At 31.1% G+C, this 21,210-nt stretch overlaps 1 protein-coding gene and 1 long non-coding RNA gene across 5 annotated transcripts; one reads left to right on the top strand and one right to left on the bottom strand.

Annotated features, from left to right (window-relative positions):
- The first annotated feature begins 608 nt into the window (after nt 1-608).
- LOC130647691 (uncharacterized) lies at nt 609-20,988 on the top strand. Of its 4 annotated transcripts, none has more exons than XM_057453635.1 (10): nt 609-671; nt 5,723-5,802; nt 8,938-9,937; nt 10,423-10,700; nt 11,177-13,721; nt 14,057-14,323; nt 14,422-14,453; nt 18,793-19,274; nt 20,228-20,288; nt 20,377-20,988. In XM_057453635.1, the coding sequence occupies exons 3-9, from the start codon at nt 8,940-8,942 to the stop codon at nt 20,240-20,242; spliced, it is 4,617 nt and encodes a 1,538-aa protein (XP_057309618.1). In that variant the 5' UTR covers nt 609-671; nt 5,723-5,802; nt 8,938-8,939; the 3' UTR covers nt 20,243-20,288; nt 20,377-20,988. The 4 variants fall into 4 exon arrangements, with proteins under 4 accessions (XP_057309618.1, XP_057309619.1, XP_057309617.1 ...); XM_057453634.1 differs by lacking the exon at nt 609-671 and adding an exon at nt 1,969-2,276; XM_057453633.1 differs by lacking the exon at nt 609-671 and adding an exon at nt 5,485-5,619.
- On the bottom strand, nt 2,259-4,637 carry LOC130647692 (uncharacterized). Its single transcript, XR_008982876.1, has 2 exons — nt 3,842-4,637; nt 2,259-3,627 (listed from the first exon to the last, which is right to left on the bottom strand). It is a non-coding gene; the product is annotated as an uncharacterized LOC130647692 (long non-coding RNA).
- Nucleotides 20,989-21,210: the final 222 nt, after the last annotated feature.

Consider the following 21,210-nt stretch of genomic DNA (forward strand, 5'->3'; position numbering starts at 1 on the left):
AAAGAAGAGGACAAAGAAGTCTGTCTATAAATCTGTCAATTTTAATAATTAATTTTTCTTTTTCTTTCATTTAAACATATTTTCCGCTTCCATTTCCCTCTGCTCAACTACACTCACTGGTCACGTTAGTTAGCACAGAGACTGATACCAATCTGTTTTTTATGTTTTTTTATTGCTGTTATGGTTTCACATGTAGATACTGAATTGAAAATTGGGCAAAAAAAATTGGGCAGAAAATAAGAAATGCCAAATAAGAACCGGAAAAAACATTGGTTGCCTAGCAAACATGTGGTCACTTTTTAACCACCTTTCTTTATCGATAATGTAAGTTAACAAAAGATATAATAACGGATAATGTACCATAGTAATCTTAATCATAGCAGAGCTAAAAAAAATGCTGTAATCATGTGATCTCTGTTTACAATAATAAACGGCTACCGTAAATATGAAAATGGATTTGATTGGTTATCACATTCACAATTGGTTTTGTATTACGTTACTAGGGTATGTTTTTATAACATTGTGAACAAAGAGATGGCTTTTTATGAAACCAATCATAGAACTCGTGACAATCAATAAAATCAGACGGGGTTGGTCAATTGTTAGAAAAAAACTTTACCATTCAGTGAGGAAAGCCATACAGATTTTTGAAATAAAAGAAAAGTCATAAGGCAAGTTTACCAATTTATTATTTTTATTTTTCTTTCTTTTTCTCTTCGTTTGTTTGTTTGTTTGTTTGTTTGTCTTTAGTCGTGGCTGTACTTAAACCTGAATATAATTTTTGATACTTTCCAGTCTTACAAGTTTGTGGATAAGTTTACAAACTTAAGAACATCTGATGTCTTAAATAATCTTTTGAGCTATGGATATCCAGCAAGAAAGTTTAAGCGATTTTCCTATCTTTTTAAAACTCCAAAGCAATACGGAAAGTGAATTATAAACTTAGTTCGTGAGAAGAGTACTAGGTACAAAGTACAGTAATTGTGTTGTCATTATCTCATGACAAATGTTACGTAAGAAAGCAAATCAACACTTATATATGTTTACATTCCAGACAACTTCTTTTATTTGTATTGAATTTTGTTCTATTTTGTTTATGCTTAGTCTGTTTGGTCTAAGTTGACGTTGAAAATAAAACAAAAGTACAAACTTATTGTCATTGTTGTTGTCATGACGGGTTATAGAAACTGTAATTATAGGATATTGGAAAATGAAATGGCAAGTTTCAATAAAATAGCGAAAGTTCTGTCAAGTATAGATTTTGATAAGAGAAATCGATACAGAAAGTACAAGAACTGACTCATGCCATCTTATGATAAACACTTGAATAGATATATATTTCAAACAAAAAGTCGCCCTATTTATTGCTTAGCAATAACAGAGTACCAAAAATCCTTTTTAACCCTCTCAGAGTGGTATGTATTGGCTATTACTCAAAAGTACCCCTTATATTTAAAAGAAATTCTTATCTTAAAAACATTAAACTCTTAACACAACTATATTTCGTCAAGCGGAATAATTTTGTTTTGTATTTATTAACCCGACTTCCCGATTTTTTCGGATTTTCTTCGAAAATTAAAAAAGAAAAAATATTTTAAATAACGAGTTTGCCTATCATTAAAAATTAAAGGAATTAAATTTAAAGCAGGTACCAGTGCATCCATTTTGTATCAAGTTTAGTCGCACTTGGAAAAGCATATTAAAAGTTATGGAGGGGAGCAGAGTTAAAACACTGGTACTGTATTTTCACATACGTTCCAAAAAAAATAAGTTGATGACAAAAACGTTGTGTAAGATAGTGCGAAAAATTAAAAAATGATGACTCATTGTCATCTTATGACAATGGTTATGACAAGATGTGTAACTAAATAAATAAACACTTGAACTTATTTGCATTCCAAACTTCTCCTTTCTTAGCATAAACGAAGAAAGAGCACGTACTTCTATTGAAAATTGAAAATTTGTATTATATCATTAACGTATATTATTTAATATTATTTTTTATCCCATGTATCAGAAAATTAAAAAAGCTTGAAACCGTAAATGTTTAAATGGCTAGTGTCATTGTGATCAAATAAACATTTGATCACAATGCGTATAATGAATATACGTCATTATATGGTCAAGTAGACGAAAGTGATAGCGATAAGTTGTCAGGGTAACCGAAAAAAAGTAATAGTGATAGATTGTTTTTTTTAATTACAGAGATTGGGGACTTGGATTCAATCGTAAAGAAGCCTAAATAATAGAAGCGAGCGTTCAATGAAAACAATAAGGTAAGTTTTCTGACAGATAAATACAAAATAGGTGTGTACTAAAAAAGATAAAAATTATTTTTGAATTATACGAAGGAGTGTGTTTACGCTAGATGATTTTACGCAGAGACAATATCGTGGTCTAATACACGAAACTAAAAACAAAACATATTCAATTACAGCCATTATGGGCTTTTACGTAAGTAAAGCGATATGAACTTTAAACATATCATGTGGTCAGGTAGACGAAAGTAAAAAGAGTTAAAAATATTATATAAAACAAATAATTAAGCTAACGACCCATCCCAAGCACACTCGTCGGTATGATAATTGTTTATAGGAACATTCGTCAAAAAAGTTAATTTCACAGAACCTAACCTCTCCCATGTTCTGGTTTTATTTAACTTGCATGGGTACGCACTCTTCTCGCAGTATTCTCTGTGACGATGAAGGTCGGACTGACTTGTGGCATGGTTCCAAATGGTCTGCCTCTTTCGTTTGTAGATAGATAGTCAAGAAGAAACAAGTGAGGAACAGTTTAGGATCAGCAAAATTTTTGGGTTGTTTATAAAACTAAAAGTTATACACAAAATACACGCTTCACGGAATATTTGTTTTGCTTTTCATAAACGAAAAAAGATAATATTTTAATAAGAAGGTTGTATTAAAACACTTTGAGATAAAGATTGTGTCAAAAATAAAGAACATGTTAAGGAAATTCTTAGTCAGAATTTCTTCATAGATAATAAAAACAAAATAACGTAGTATAGAACTAACAATAACTTTGAAAATGAATTTCGCAACTGGCATTAAATTATGAAAATGGATTTTGCAACTTTTTCTGAAGTTCTGTGTTCTTCAGAAAAAAGGCTGAAATAGTATAAAATAAAGTACATCCCTCCCAAAAAAAAAGTGTAAGCGAACTGCCAATTAATTTGCTTCTGCTATGAATGTAGGAATTCTCATCTTTTTCTCGTGACGCATTCTTGTTAAGTCTAAGATTAGTTTGAAAACAGGATCGATATTTCACTGTTTTTTCCATGTACCAAATTGAAAGCAAAGTTTTGTTTTAAACTGATTCTCAAAATGTAGAAAAGAATTCTCTTCCCTAGGGTCTGTTGCCTATGTCATAGCTGCTAGCGCTTACTTATGGATATCAAACAAGCAAAATCCCCTAAGGACGAAGTTGGTAGAAAAGTAAACTTAAATTAACTGGAATGTGGCGGGAAAACATCTCAGCTTACTTAACACATTACACAGATGCCTATTTTGTCGGATTTATTTCCACCCTTCAACTGTTGAATTAATCTTCATAAATCCTGGGACAAACGACAGGGCAAATTTCCAAACAGCGCATTTTTTGATTTGTTATCTAAAAAATAATATTGAAATACATCATGATAATTATACTCCAAGATAAATTTTCTTACTGTCATTTAGTTTCTTCTGATTAAGTAAGCCTGTAGAGCTTCCAGAAGTAATAAAAAAAATGCAAACAATAATTTATACTAAGATTCTTATCTTTTTATATATTTAATGAAACTATATGACTATTGATAATCGTTAGGTAGATGAGAATTGCCCACCCCATTTAATTCGTGATTATGCGTGAATTTCTATGACTTCTTAAAATTGTCCAGATTCATCTACTCGCTAAGGAAGTGAAAACTTGCAGTCTTGCTTTATAGTACTAAAAAAAATATAAAAGTTCAGTTAGTAGAACAAAGTTATAAAAAAGGTCTGGAAACGAGGTTGGTAATTAATATAAACAAAACATATACTGAACAGCTCGTTGTCAAGAACCTCTTCCTTTGAGTTTTCTTCCACCGTGAACACAAGAATATTTTAATTCGTAGTACTAAATCTCCGGTTTCATAACTTTCGTTAATCCTTTTTGTGGAGTTGTAATAACAGTTTGACTATCTCTAACCATAGCACTCTAACATAGACATCAACAAAATTATTTATTTGTATGTATCTAATTTTGTTTTCAATATCAACATAGCAACCACTTTTGTTTCTTTTCTTGTAAATACAATCCACAAAGTTTGTTGCTTTAGCAATCAATTGAGCAAAAATAAATATATATAATGAAAAAATAAGTTTTGAAACAACAATTGGAAAAAGGTATAAACATAACGGAATTGATGCTTGTTTGTTATTGTTTAGCTGGAGTTTAAAACTCTAAATTTGGAAAATTAATAAACAAACGGAGAAGAATAGTAACACGACTATCTCCGTTTTTTCTCGTCAAGAAAATGAAAAAGCACTTCCATCGTACATTTTCTTTTGCGAATATTTTACTAACCTCGCAAAAAAGAAATTAAGCCCTTGTTTAGTCAATAGAACGGTATTTTAGTGCACCTTTGAGGTAAAAACCGGCGTCACCTACCCGCAGTCTATATATTCCTGAAAAGAATCTTGGTATTGCTTTTACTCTAACCTACCGCTTTGACACATCTATGTTTACTGCCATGCTTAGTGATTGATGTCTACTATATAATGACAACATATGCTACAATCAATTACTTTTAGTCATGTTTTCACTTGTACACATAGACGAGTATAGTCCCATGACAGTCATCGGACATACTTGACTGCCAAATGTGTGCGTAACATTACTACATCGTTTTCTTTTGCTACTTGCAAACGACATACGAGATCGTTCTCTACTAATACTAGCGAGATTTTATACAAATAAGCAAATGCTACCTTATTTATTAACTTACCAGAACTGTTCATTGCAGCACTTCATTTATTTACAACTGGGTCAAAATGAGCTACTCCCATGGATTATTAACAGAACAAGGGCAGTAAGCATCAGTGACTGCTACCTGCTGGTATATTTTCCTGTTCGCGGGCACACAAACACCTTTCGCCGTGTTTCTCGCCCCGAGACATTCACGTAAACAGACGCGTCGCTCAGATCATAGTTCAGTCCTGTAGGACGCAGTTAAAGTCTGTTGTGTTCTAGTTAAAGAATAGCATGAGAAAGAATTTCTTGTGAAAGTTCTAAGCAACTTAGTAGTCATGTGATTAGATTTACGTCGTTTAGAGAGAGAAAATACGCTTACGTAAACACGAAAAGAAATATGATTGGTTATTATTATTACAATACTTTTTATATTACACCATGACTATATAAATAATTTGTTTTATGTTGAACAAAAGAATAATTATATATGTAATCAATGTTGCATGACGATTACCAATATGACAACATAATATAGTTTAGGGTTGGTTTGTCATAAACTTTTAGATTTCAGCGAAGAAAGTTCAACAGCTTTTAACGTCAGCACATTTTTTAAAAAAAGATAAATATATATTTATATACAAATATTTATATATAAAATCTGTTTCACGGGTGAGTTTAGTCAGTTGTTCTCCATCTATTTTGATAAAATCTTATTGACTGATAATTTCGATGTTAAGTCTCCTTGTTTCTTTAAAGTTTCTGTTTTTTTCAGCCGAACAGCATTTAACGTTGAAAGAATATCAGGACAGGGCATATAATTACATATATATATAAAAGAAATCTGTTACACTGGTGAGTTTAGTCACTTCTTCATCTTTTTTAGTAATTTTTTTTTTGAAATATTATTGAAGTGATATTTTCGGTTTTATACTGCTGTTGTCTGTTTTTCATGTTGTGTTTTTTTGGTTTCCTTATTTCCTTGTCTTTTTATTTTGCTTTCTTGCATTAAGTTTGTTCACTTGCATTTTTGTCATCTATAAAACAGATAGAATGTTAATGTAAGAATTGTCAGTCTGACTCAGGTTTTTCTTAACCTTTTATTTTAAAATTAATCACAGCGATCTAGTAGCAAATGTTCTTAATTTTCTTAATACAGAGACTCACATGTGAGTTTCCTCTAAACATGTTTCATATAAAATAAATGCTAATTGAGTAAAATCAACCTCATCCGACAATATTTCTTCTTCTCACAGTCAGGGACAGCAATTAGAGGCCCTTGAACGAGGTTGACGGCGATGGCTACTAAAAATATAGATTGCAAAAAAAATTAGAAATTGGTAATGATGTAACCTTAAATGTGCAATAAAAGTGGAGTTGATGACAAAAACTTTGGCGAAGTATAGAACTTGGCAAGAGAGTGTAAAAAAGTAAAAAATGATGACTCATGTTCTTCTCGTGACAAGATGTGTGTAATTAAATAAATAAATACTTGAAAATATTTGCATTCCAAAATACAGTTTTGTAACAAAAACTCTCCTTCGTTGACGTTTTTAGTACTAATATTTTTAGTACTAATATAAAGGAATTCCATACATATACTACAATGCTTTAAAAACGCTCGGGCGTGTATCACAGTGTAAAACTTTAGGGGTGTCTAATATAAAGTTGGGAATGAAGGTGTTGTGATAATATGGAGAAGTGGGTTCTAATTACAGCCATTATGGATTGTGTTGCTTACGTAAGTAGAGCGATATGAACTTGAACATATCATGTGGTCAGGTACACGAAAGTGATAGTGATTGGAGAATGAGAGTAATTAAATAAAAATAGATGTGTATTAATTTATTGACGTGAAATGTTGAAATGGAAATAAATAAAAGACATTAAAATACAATCGTGCATTTCAGCCTTTATGTAAGTTAAGTTAGTTGGACTTCGAACCGCAATTTCTTGTGCAGATAGGTTCCTCAACCTCAATCCCAGGATATGTTGTCTCTTTGTATATCTGACGCCAAAAACTGCAGCGCCGGTGGAAGAAAAAATCCCTGGGCACGAGCTTTAAGAAGAAAAAATAACTTCTTTTTTTAAAGCTACTTATAATAAAAAACATTAAATATAAAACCTCCTGACCAGACGAAACCTCGTCCCCAGGGCATCTTGTATCTTTCTGACATCACTTTTATTGTTTACCGAAAACCTCTTCGTGGAAGAGACTATTAAAAACTAGTCCATGACCCGTTAGAAAATCCACGGGTTTTTTTTGTTCTTTTTACACCGCTTTGCGTGCGTCTTGCTACTTACGGTACTATTTTGCGTTACAGACACATGTAGACGGGTATTAATAATATAAATTAGTCGGTAGCCCGTGGATAAACCCATATATTCCATAAAATATATGTTTGTAATTATGTGTATGTAGAAGGACCTTATCTGTAATTAGATATAATTGCGTGTTATTTTTTGTATGTAAAAATATTTCTTCTACAAAAGCGACTATATAAAACATCCCCCTAAAAACTTCCATTTACATTCTTGATTGGGTAGAACAAATCACGTGACAAAATTAAAGTCATTTCACTTGCTAGGAATTTCATTTTCTGCCAATTTAATCTCAATGGCGGGTTGTGTAACTACAATGAATGTAAATGCTTTGTTACAAATTTATGTTGGGACATATTCACGTTGAATTAAGTCGTTGGTGTTGCCTATTCTGTTTAAGTCTTTTTATCATCTATATTATGATACTAAAATTAACAAACCGTTTTATGATAAGAAGCAACACATTAAAAAAGTTTCTGTAAGTCGATTCACCCACGTGTTTAACAGATTCGTCTATTATATTAATACACCAATTCCAGTTTGTCTTAGCAAGCAAATTACCAATTTTTATATCACATACAAGCCAGCAGACCCTGCGTCAAAACTCGGGGTTAAATAAATTACCACCTCTGCGTCGAAACGGGATAAACCATTACTGAACAAGCATTAAATGCCAGGTTAAGAACTTGAATGCATCATTATTATGCGTAAAAACCTTTCGGAAAGTTTTTGCGGAACTTCTGTTTAAATAAGGCTAGTTTTGAATTTATTTTGCTTTATGATCATTTTTTATCATTTACCAGTCAGCTATTTCAGGTTAACTGTCCATAAGTTTTTTTAACACAAATATTTATATATGGTTTACTTGCGAAGATTTATTTTGATCACATGCGTCATCTGTAAAGAGTACTCACCAGACCACAGACATTTATGTCAACATTCTTTGATCTCTTTAATAAAAGCCGTATTCTATCTGTCTGTTTGCGCGCGAGAAAAAAGTCGTGTTGCGGAAACACGAAATGCAAACAGTATAATAACTCTTAAATAGTATTATTGTACCGTATTATGATATACTCAAATAGATGGCGAGAGTCAATAAATAAAAAAAACTTGTGTTTTTTTTATCAAATGACATTACGGTAATCATAGTATTCGCACTATGTTGGAATTTAAGTTTATGTACATTTTGCAACTGCCTTGGGCTGTTTTACTGACTGATAAAGTTGCGTAAAAAGACCGCGGTGACAAATGGATGCTAACAAAAAGGCGAGACAGTTTTTATTCTGTATGAAGAAGTAAAAAGGAGGGAGAGTGGAGCAAAACACAAAAAACGGACTTCGAACCTGGAGCTCGAAGTCCGTTTTTTCAAACAAATCATAGTTTAGTTATACAGATCCAATGGAAATATATCTTAAAAATTAAACTTGTGAAGTCTTAAGTTGTAAAGTACTCGTTTTATATGATCTCCCTTTCTCTTGTTGTTTTAAATAATTGATGTACTGTTGCTACAGGACACAAAATAACAAATGCAATGTAGCTCTATCGACTTTGTTGCGACAGTCGAGTTTCCATGAACTTGTAGAAATTTTGTTGATAACCAGTATCAAAATTATAACTTCTATTGATACTTCTTGATTTGAAATTGAAATTATCTTATATATATTATAGTCATGGCAACGGCAGTACCTCCAACAGGATCTTCTCACCACGCATTGATCGCAAACAATGAATATCAAATTAAATTGGTCACGCTTCTCAACGAATGTTGTGACCACTTACGTGAAATTTTACATGATCCTGCCCGTGGCAACATGCCAAGGGATAAGAAACAATTATATCTGTCATTGAAAAAATATAAGAAACATTTAAACCATCTGAAAAGAGATCAGCTGGAAATCGTTTTTCCACAAGATAAGGAAACAGATTCGGGATTGTTTGACATCACTATTTTATGTGACGTTCTAATTAATTGTTGTAACGGTATACAAGCACCAATCGGTGGGTGGAGGACCAGAAAACCGCAACCGAATGATTTCAGTGTCGGTGCGGAGATCATTCGAATCAGAAATGAGCGGAATATTGTTATGCATGGAAGAGCAATGACTTCAGCACAATATAATCGGTTATGGAACGCCATAGAAGGTATATTAAGAAGACTTGGATATGACATAACGAAAATTAGAGATTTGAAGTCTGGTTGTTTAAAAGACTTGGACTTATTTAAGATTGAAATTATGAAAGCAGTTACTGAAATTTTAAAGTTCAATGTTAACAAAAACCAAGACAATATAAAACAAAATCAAGGTGACATTAAAGCAAATAAAGACAGTATTCAGCAAAACGAAGATGGTATTACACAAAATCAAGATGACATCAAAGCAAATAAAGATAATATTCAGCAAAACGAAGATGGTATTAAACAAAATCAAGATGACATCAAAGCAAATAAAGACAATATTCATCAAAACAAAGGTGGTATTAAACAAAATCAAGATGACATCAAAGCAAATAAAGACAGTATTCAGCAAAACGAAGATGGTATTAAAGAGAATAAAGAGAATTATAATCGATTAGCAGCCGAAGTGGAAATAGTAAAGCAAACTATTTCTTCATCATCATGTGATCAGAAGAGTTCTCAGTTGAAAGAAACTATAAAAGAACAACCCAGGTGTGTAATTCTTTTTCTATGTTGTTGCATCATTAAATTAATTCTGTCAACTTAACATAAAAGGCAAATATGGTAAAGTAAATAAATTACCATTCAATTAAATTCCACTTTATCTTGGTGTAACTAAATCACTTTTCTGTAATGATTTCAATGCATAGGAGAGTCATCAGCAATAAGAGTACAGCAGATTAAAATTATGACAGCAGCGATTGAAATACAAAAATGTAAAGTAAATAAAAACAAAGACAACAATAAGTAAAATCTATATAACTTAAAGAATGGACTTATATATATTCAAGTTGATGTAAGAAAACTCAAAACGGAGTTAGGAACATTCACAATGATTATGAAAGATTGAAAGACGGAATGGGAACAGTAAAGTCCTTTGTTGTCATCGTATCGTTCAAAAACTTGTCATTTAAACACTATTGACTTAGAAAAAAATTACGGTTCTATTCTAATTTATATTTTAATCCTTATTTTAGTTATATGCTACTAAAAAATTTTCATGGAGATTTTGTAATAAAATTTGATGATGACTGCTTCAACTGGTCTGCACAAAGTATACAAACTATTATTACTAAAAATTTTACAAGACAATCAAAAGAACTTAATTTCGGCGACGATTATTTTGTAGAAGAAAAAGAAGGAAAACTATTACTGCTTATTTACAATCACAAATCTATCAATGCTGAATCTATCAATGGGTTATCCATTACGTTAGTTGACAGTGAAAATAAAACTCATTTGATTTCAATTGAAGGTGAGTAAATTTAGATGACGTATTCTATCCAGAAAAAGTTCAAGGCGCTATTTTTCTTCGAAAAAAATAAATAAGGAGTTGGAACAATGAAAATAAAAATAGAACACAAAAAATACATTACTAACTAATGTGGATGTGCACAAGGGCAGAGCACAAGTAAAACAAGTTTGGAAAGCTACATTTACAAGCAAATGTAAGGGTTTATTTAAAATATTATTCGAACCATGAAAAACATTGTCAAGATTTTGTTAGAATAGCAATCATTTTAGCGATGCAAGCCACTTACCTCGACAAAAGTTTTACTTTGGCTATGCGAACGCAAAAATATATAAAAATTATTGCAAAGATTCTTAAAAAATAACGTTTTGTATTCTACACCAAAACTTTGACGACTCTAGCGCGTTTTTTTGTACATTACTTTGGATTAAAATTGGTTGTGTAGAAATGTTGCAAACTAAAATAACTTTTTTAATTAGATATTAAATTGGTCCAAGCGCATATGTGTGAAACCAGCCATTTTGATGTAACAACGCACAACAGTAGAAGAATATCTGAACAGATAAAATGCATTGTAGGAGCAGAAAGAGAAGAAGCAGATATTGAATTTATATGTGGTGGTAGCCTGCAAACAATGGAACCTAAGGAGTACGAAGCATTTGAAAGAGATTACATCCAGCGTTATTTCACCGTCAATGGTAAATGCATGGAAGAACCACTCCAATTTCCACCTCCAATGCAAAACGTCACACATTCCTTATTCGCACAAAAGATAAAGGATGTTATAATCGAATTACAACATTTGTTTACAATATTTACGCATTATAACACGAAGGAACATATTCAATTTCTAAAACTGGATAAAGAATTTTCTTTGAGTTTGGAAAGCACAATTACTGATAACAAAAGAATTCTACTTGTGTTGCCAAATTATATCGTCAACATTAGATACACAGAAACAACCGACGCAGTTAGAATACAAGATGAAGTCAAAGCGGGCGAAGAAGACTTGAAGGAGCTATCTATCATCACTAAAAAATATCTTAAAAATGGTCACCTGAAAATGGTTAATGTTGTAGCTGCACCACATTTCGAAGATATCGAAAATATCCACCTTTGTGTAGACTGCAACCTACTCTCCAAGAAAACTTTGGCTGAGGATAGAAATATGATAAAGTTCTTTTCAAATATTTTGCAAAGCTCACAAGCACAAAATAATGTTCAGGATAACAAGGAACGGTATATCAACATAGTCGGTAAAGTCATGTGTTTTATGGCTACAAGAAAAGCACTCTATTCTGTTCCTTCACTCAGTAAAAACGTCCACGAACAAATAAGCTCGTTAATACTTTCTCCACAGCAACTCCGTCATTTATACAACAACTCTTTAAAAAAAATTATAATCGGTCCTTTAGGCAGTGGTAAGACAGTGCTAGCTTTAGCACATTTGGAAATTGCTTACGAGCGCTCTGAGAATAGATCGATCATATACTACGTAGTTTGGGACGGCAACACATTGCTGAAACAGGATATTGTCAATCATACTAAAAGATTTAATTTCAAAGCCGCTGTCGAAGTTGTTGTAAAGGATAATGTCGAGTTAGCTCAGGATATGAAAATGAATGAAGTGCCAACACCATACCAGTTAATAGAGTCATTGGTTAAGAAACATGTTGACCAAAACCTGCATCTAATAATTGATGAATTAAATGGAGAGTTATTGAACAAGGAAGAATCATCTTTGCTTAAACACTATCTGGAGACTGAAGACAAATTAAATAACTCCTTCATCATTTTTTTCCCACAATCCATTGAGAAACATAGAACATTAATTTCACACCAAAAAGTCACAATACATGACAAGTACAAGTATGAAGAAACAGGAATGGAAGTATTAAAACTTAACAGAGCAATGAGAACAACCCGGATAATCTTTCAGTTTTTAAAGGCTTTCGAAAATGAAGTAGAACAAGACAAGGTAACAATGAAGCTTCCCGATCAGAAATCAAAAGATGCAATATCCACCAAAACAAAAATCGAAAAAAAAAAGAATCTCTATTCCAAATTTTGGCAACAACTGAAACAACCACAACAACAACGGCGACAACAACAGCAGCAGCTGCAGCAACCACCACCACCACAACAACAACAAGAACAAGGACAAACTACCAGTAGCAATGTCACGCCGATAATAAAAGGAGAAGAAAAAGTATTTGAAACACCGGTTGATATTGATGTCGTTGCAGCTTCCATACAAGATGGGGATCTTTCGGGTAATGTTAGAATTGACATTTCATTAAAATTTAATACAGCGTATTCAATCGGTCATAATATCGAAGGAACAAAACCGTTATTGATACATCCGGCAAATACTCCAACAACAGACAAAGAGTTTATACCAATGTTAGCGCTTGTTTTACAAGATGTATGTTTACATCATGCCACTAAACGTTTGTTCATATATAACACATTCCCTCAAAAGGATATTTTTTACAGATTACTAAAACTGTTAAAAATTGATTTTCTTCACTACGACAAGTACACTGAATGGAAAGTTTTAAATTGTGATGATATCATAGTTAAAAATCCCTTGCAGAGTCAAAATTATAACCTGCTCACTACTATTGAGGGAAGTCGTGGAGTTGAAGCAGCCGAATGCATCTGTATAATTGAAAGCAATGATTGCAAGTTAAAACATTTGACGTTAGAAGCAATGTCCAGAGCAACACAAAATCTGGTCCTTGTTTCAGCGTCCAACGTCTACCAATCGGATACAGTAAAATCATCAACTGGTCATATCATCAGTAAACTGTTAGCTGAACATTTGGTTGAATACAATGTAGAAGTCTCAAACGATGAAGATACGGAAATACCGTTCACAAAGTCTATGGAAAGTAACAATAAAATAGTTTTTAACATAAAACCACAATATTGGAAATTCAAAAAAATGATAAAAGATTTGGAACATGTTGGTTTTCAGGCAACGGATGAACGCCTAAATGCGCATGAGATCGTTAGGAAAAAGTAAGTAAAATTTTTAAACAATAGAGAACAAATTCTCTTTTGAATAGTTCTTAAAGGAGAGATGAGTGTGATCATTCACAATCCTCTCTCCTTTCTTTTGTGAAATTTGTTCTAGATAGGCAAAAAAATCACGACATATGTATCAGGGCCTATTCTGTACTTAATAAAAACATTGTAAGTGTTTTCTGATGTTAAAAATGTTAACCTGCTGCTAAGCATGAAAATAATAAAAAATTATTAGACAAAATTTTGATCATCTTTTAATTTATTTTATTAAGTAAAAGTCATTAGTTTTGTTAAAAAATATGATATAAATGCAATATTAATAATTTTAGCCTTTATCCTCCTGGAAAAGTGAGCAATATAATTTGCTCATATTTGTCAAGTACATCATGTATATTGAGATGGCAACTGGACGCTGATAAGTACACCGTTAGTAGACAAGAAAGTAATAGTTTAACCTGGAATAACTTAGTAACTGACTTTTCTTGCAATCAATACATCGTTGATTACATGGTAATTGGTGAATCGTGCAAGTTTTGTGTAATTGCTAAAAATCATCTTGGTGTATCTGATGACAGCATTGTGTCTTATTGTCACAAGTAAGATTATATTCAAGTCCTATTTAAAACATTTTGTAGCCATGTGTTGAGAAGTATGTCATTCTTGAGAAATATTAAAATATGCTCAATTTTTTTAGACTTCCAAACGTTAGGGGTGTCAGATTTGAAGGTAAGAGAAGTAGTTATCGTTATCAGCATATTTGAGCAATAAAATCACCACGAGACTCTTTGTCAAAATTAAAAGACATATAAAAAAATAGGCAGAAATAATTTCAGGAGTGTTGACTAATTGTGTGGTTTGGAGAAAGTAACATTTATTTTAAAAATTTCGTTAAAACTAGATGTTTAAAATCATGAAAATTTATAATTATTGCTTATTTAATGTCGCTACCCATATTAAAAGAATAAAATGATTCTGATTATTTGTTAAACATTTAATTTGTTTCAAAGTACATTTATGTTTACTTTTATGTTTACTGTACTTATACCATGGGACACGCAAAGTCAATTTAATGGCACTATTGTCTGAAACGAGTTTATTCTTAGAACCTTTTAAGTAAAAATCTTTCGCTAATTTTTTCCATCTGGTCTTGCTTTTAAAACAGACCTTTACCAAAAACGTAAGAGGTTATTAGACGTTATTGACTTTTTTATAAAATTTTAACAACTTTTTGCTTTTTGGTCATATGACATTAATTAAGAAAAACTGAGTGTTATCAAGTTGAAATAAAGCTACTTTGCATATTGGTAATATATTTCTTAAAAGTGGGTTTCGCAGTACCAAAACACCAGAGTCGTTAAAATGTGGCGCGCTCTGTTGCTGTTGTGTCATAGACCAAACTAAACTCGCTTGTTTCTGACATGATACTATTTATATTATTTCTTGACAATGACTAAACAAATAATTGATAATAATAGGTATAAAATATTTTGAGAATTGAAAGTAACTCTGATCGACCACTTAAACTTGACATTTTTCTAAAATCTCTTATAAATTGCTGACATTTCGTATATATGAAGTTTATTTTTTCGATGAAGAAAATTATTAGTTTCAAGTTTTCCCAATTTCCTCATCAGGGAATGTGAACTTGTGAAATATTCAAAAATGAGATACGATGATGTAAATTATCGACTACATCATTGGAACGCTCTGATAAAAGTAGATAAATCTTTGTTAATAGCCCAATTTGGGTGCAAAAATGATACAAATGGGCTGCAATTTTCCTAATAACCCTAGTTTCCTAATAACTCAAGTCTATTTTTTTATCTTTACTGAAGTAAATTCTATTTAATTTTTAAAAGCTATCAGATCGCAGTAAACACTTTTTTATTCTTCAATATTTTTATGTCTAATACACAGCTTAAACAACACAAAGCTATAAAATTCTGTTTCGTACGAAAAAATGCATACCGTATTTCCCGCATATAACCCTCATTTCACATAAGCCGCAGCTATTCAAGATAACAGAAAACCCAACAACATTAGATCACGCATCCCTTCGTATAAACCATATCTTGCGATAAGAAAAAAAACCAATCAGTGTGTTTTTCTTTGTTATACAGGAATACATGACAAGAAAATATAAAACTTATCCCACATAATGATTCGTACGAATGTTCGTAAAAATCGATAATTCAACTTGGCCTGTTACAGAAGGGTGTCAATAAAAGTGATACGAAACCTCTCACTTGGTATTAATAAAGTACATCTTCCATATTAACCCATACTTTTTTCATCATTATCTATAGAAGAAATTTTGTTCAAATATTATCTTTAATCTTAAATATTATCTCGTGGTTGCTCGATTTATTCAAATCATATATTTAGCATAGATTATTAATAATTTAAAAGTAAATAAGTGCAAATCCCTAAAATTCAATTCCCCCTCACAGCAAACCCGTCATTACAATCAAGCAATGAGCACAAAGCTGGCGTGGTTAACATCTTAAATATTACAAAAATTAATTATATTTGTTCGGGTGAGTGAGGTCATTTGCGCTCAAAACAAAAGATTTTCCTATATTGATCACGTGAGCGAAGAACAATAGAATTAACCAATCAAAGAGCGCAGTCAGTATTATGATGCCAGAAAAATCGTGTGAGACCCAGCGTAATTTAGGGTGAAACACCTTAAGTAAAATTAAATAAAAGTCTCCTGGCTGAGTGTAGTTTATATTTTTCGTAAATTTCAAAGACACGGTATGTGGTGTGAAATTCTTTAATTAAGCCTGTTTATAATTTTTTATCAAACGTAATGGCACACAAATTTGGAACAAGGGATTTCTATAGATATCCAAGATAAAATTTATTTTTAAACTCAGATGCAAACTTCGCAAAAGAAGATTGTACTTTGCGTGTCAGTACCGGACAACTAAACACGTGTATGCAAAGGGAGAACGTCCTTTTGAGACCTACCTTGACCGACAAACCGAATTGGGCGGCAAATTAGCAGCGAAATATTTTTTTGATTTTAACGGGAAACAAAAAACGTTTGGCAAATTTAAGATACTGTATTTAAGCGGTCTTGTAGGTATTAAAAACAAGACAATTATTTTGAATTCTTGAAAGTAATGTGTTTTTTTTAAGAATAAACACTGAATATTGCAGTCTGATTAGTTAAAAGTTTACATCAAAATATTTCGCCGCTAAATAGTAGGAACTGTTTCTACTTTACACCGAAGCGAATTTTTCCAAGCACAATCAAAATAAAACAAGAAACCGCGGTCGGTTTAAAATCATACTTATCGAAAAGACATTTCATTGTAAACGTTCCGACCAAGAATAGAAGAATTATCGCTAGTATACCAATCTGGACATTAGTGGAGAAAATAATTAGCTACTGTATCCAGTTGCATCGGTTGCATGTGCATGTAAATTCTGCATTAGGAGGTGAATAATTTAACTCACATCAAATTGTTCATAAAAATAATTAAGTTAGGTTTTAAGTTAGTTACAATATAGTAATGAATAACCTCTTTTTTAAGTTGCTCATAATTGAAAATTATTCCTAATAGAAATCATGAGAAAAAACACAATTACAAGCAAATCAACAAGTCATTTCATGGTAAAATTTAAGTCGGTTAGTTTTGTTTTACCAATAGCCTGAAGCTGTTCTCATTTTATTTTCAATTTTTGCAATACCTAAGTCTCATGTTCTTTAAAAATTGTTCTTATAAAGAAACCCGCGCAGTTTTAACCCATCGCGTGTCAGAGAAACATCTTTGAAATATTCGTGCAGACGAAATCGAATATATTGAGTACAGTCGTTCTATTTTTATCACTATATCATACTCAACCAAAACGAATATGTTTCATTCAACAAATAATGTTGATAGAAACTGGTCGTGTGAGGTGAGAGAAATTTTAATTTTGATAAAAGCAGCAGCTAGTTTTTATTATACATTATTTTTATTCATGAGAAGTCTGTTCACAATTAACGGAGTATTTACTAAGAGCTGTGTAATTTTAATTTATTTTTACAATTTTTACTGAAAAAACTAAGAAACTCTTTTTGCGTGCTTGAGATTATTTTCTACCTTTATCCTGCACTTTTCTCCATACAATCTGAAGAAAGCGTTATTTGTTCATTTGTTAGGTAAGCACAAGGAGTGCAAAATAAAAAGTAGAAGTTCAGTATTAATATTTAGTGAAGTTTTTTCTTTGTTCGTAAGAAACTAAATAAAGTCATGGAATAAGCATACTAGCCAGCCTCGGTTTTAGGGATTCATCGCCGTCTTCCCACATGCCATATAGATAAAAAAATCCCTGGAATCGAGAGTGCTAGACTAGGCAATATTGATATTTGGTAAAGTTTCTCTTTTGTTCTTAAGAAGCCAAATAGAGTCATGGAATAAGCATACTAGCCACCCTCGTTATCAGAGATTTTTGCCTTTTCGCTATAAAACATCCCTGGGGACGAGAGTGCTACACTAGGCAATATTAATATTTGGTACATTTTTCCCCTTGTTTTGAAAAAGGCTAAATAAGTCATGAAATAAACAGCTAGCCATTCTATTCTCCAGGGATCTTTACCTGTTCGTTCTTTTCCCGCATAAGAAATAGATAAAAAAATCCCCGGGGACGAAAGTGCTAGACTAGGTTGGTTTATAAAAACGCATTATGTTATCGTAGTAATTGTAGGAATAACTATATTTACTTCCGAGATTTCTATTAAAAATGTCATGTGAAATTATTTTAACAGGAGAAAAATTTTAGGGTCTCGACTTTAACTGAAACATTTCCGTGGTTCATACAAGTAGAATAATTTTCTCCAGATGCAAATTATCCTATACATGATGACGTCAACATATTAATATTAACTTGAATAAAAATAAATTATTACTATACGTTTTGTTTCTGCGTTTTCACAATTACTTTTTTTATGTTTAATACATTATAAAATGTTTTACAATAAAAAAAGTATTTAATGATGTCATAAGTTTTTCGTTATCATGTTTCATTAATTTATAAATTTATATTTTTTATTCATTTATTATTTTATTTTTAGATATCGTGAAAATTATTAGATCTAACGATGTCAACAAATTGAAAAAATTACTATCCATTCATCCAAACATCGTTCACATGAGAGATGAAGATGAATACACACCATTGATGTGGACAGTATGTTACACCAACAATACATCAATGGTGGAAATACTCATCTCATATGGGAGTGATGTTTGGGCGGAAGATAGTGTGAAACGAAACAGTTATCATTACGCTGCATATTATGATCGTCACACAATATTAGATATGTTATGTCGACATGATGTAACAAACATCAACCGTGGAAATGTTTTCAACTTCACACCATTACATCTTGCTGCAATGTATGGTCACATCTCATGTGTTGATGTTTTGTTGCGTCATGGAAATATTGATGTGGCGATCGAAAATATATATGGAGACACAGCTTATGATTGTGTTGGAGGGTGGAAGAATGTACAAAAGCGGGAAATAATAAGACGAAAAATAAAAGAATACGAAGTAAGTTATTAAGTTGATTTAATAAATTAGAAAGAAGAATAAATTTGTATTTTATTTTAATTTGAAAATAATAAGGATTAAATAAATGTTTAAATAAATATTTAGGTATGGAATGTTTTTATTTTTTTAAATTTTGGTGCGAAGAAATTATAAGTTAATAAATTAGAAAGAAGAATGAATTTTTTATTTCTTTTAATTTGATAATAATGATGATAACTGAAAGTTAAAAAACGAATGTAATGATTTGCAATAATAAAAGGATGGATGATTTTTATTTGAGCGGAGTAAACTAATTAACAAATTGAAGGATATAATGAATTCAAATTTAAGAAACTTAAGAATAAAATGTTGAATGTCAAAAATATTTTTTTATAACAAATTGGATAAAATGAATAAAATACTTAAGAATAAAATGTTAAGGTTGTCAAGTAGATTATTGTGACAATCCAAAGTAGAAAGTATTTTTAGTAAAAAATAGTGAATAATTATAGCTGTTAACAATTCTGACAGCATTAATTTTTATGTATGTAAAAATAATGAGAGGAGATACTGTAAGAGATAAGTATATATTATAAAGAAATTAAAAATAATAAATTTGAAAGAAAAAAGAAGAAGTAAAAATACAATTTCGTACCCAGACTGTTTTTTATTTTATGTCTTCTGAAATTGAATGTTATTATTGTTAGCATGAATTAAATAATATAGATGTGAAAATATTTAAAATAAAAGATATTTAAAACATTTAAAATAAGAATGTCACGATGTTAAACTTTTTTTTCGTAATCCGAAATTATTTTATTTTTTGCATAGCGATTGTACAAATTTCGTGTTATAAAAGGATTTTATGAACAAATTGACAGATTGTCTCTCATTTAGAAGACATGGCCATGACGATGGCTGTTCTAATACTTAGGTAACTATACTTTGAAATAACAAATCTTTTTATCTTTCAGGACAGGACGAAGTAAATATTTCAAATGATTTTGTTTTGAAAAACAACAATCAGTTTGTGAGGTGAGACGGTAATTTATACAATTGGATATATTTCTCTTTTGTTATTTCTATTTTTAACTTTCTCTCATGAAATTTATTTATTTTTTAGATGAGGAACGAGTCCATTTTTTAGTTTTATTTTATATTGTAATAAATTTATTTGTAGTAAAACGTACTGAAACATTTTTCTGATCGATTTTTATCAAGCCTTGTTTCGTTTATATTTCATTCAGGAAGCGACACATGTCAAAGGTCACGTGTTTTTTAAACTGTCTCAAACTTGCCGCATGGTGCAATGTAGAGTAAATCTTATTACAAACATCAACTGATATACTTTCTCAACCTCGTCCCCAAGTCTTGTTAGGCCTTTTATATTTTGAAGGCCTGAACAAGGCCCTGGCCCTGGCTGGTCACGTGACGACAGAATACCCACGTATAGTGGGTATTTTGAAAATAATTATTTGTCTCGCTCTTCCAAAATATGCACAAGCAGTCGAGAAAAAAATAAAAGAACTGACAGAATTATTTAGAATGGTTAAAATAATATTAATAAGAAAAAAATATATATATATATTTTAATATAAATATTTTTATCTAAATATTTTTATATAAATATTTTTTACATTGTAAAAAATATTTTTATTTACTTATAATAATATTATTTAATGTATAAAAAAAACTGTTAATAAATATTGTATAATATATTAAACATTCACACTTGCTTACCGGTTTTTAATTTCCAGTACTTCTCCCCTTTTTTTTATAAACTTCCTCCCATTTTAAAAAAGTTCATCTTATCCTGATTATACTGAAGAATAGCAATTTAACATTTATTAAGTAAAATTCGAATGGTAATTTTTTTTGTGGGATGAAATCCAGATTGACGTCATCTCCTAGATGGTAAAAGAAACCCCATGAACATGTTGCCACAAAACTCATAAAA

Source organism: Hydractinia symbiolongicarpus, chromosome 6 (genome assembly GCF_029227915.1).
Source record: "Hydractinia symbiolongicarpus strain clone_291-10 chromosome 6, HSymV2.1, whole genome shotgun sequence".
Taxonomy (NCBI): Eukaryota; Metazoa; Cnidaria; class Hydrozoa; order Anthoathecata; family Hydractiniidae; genus Hydractinia; species Hydractinia symbiolongicarpus.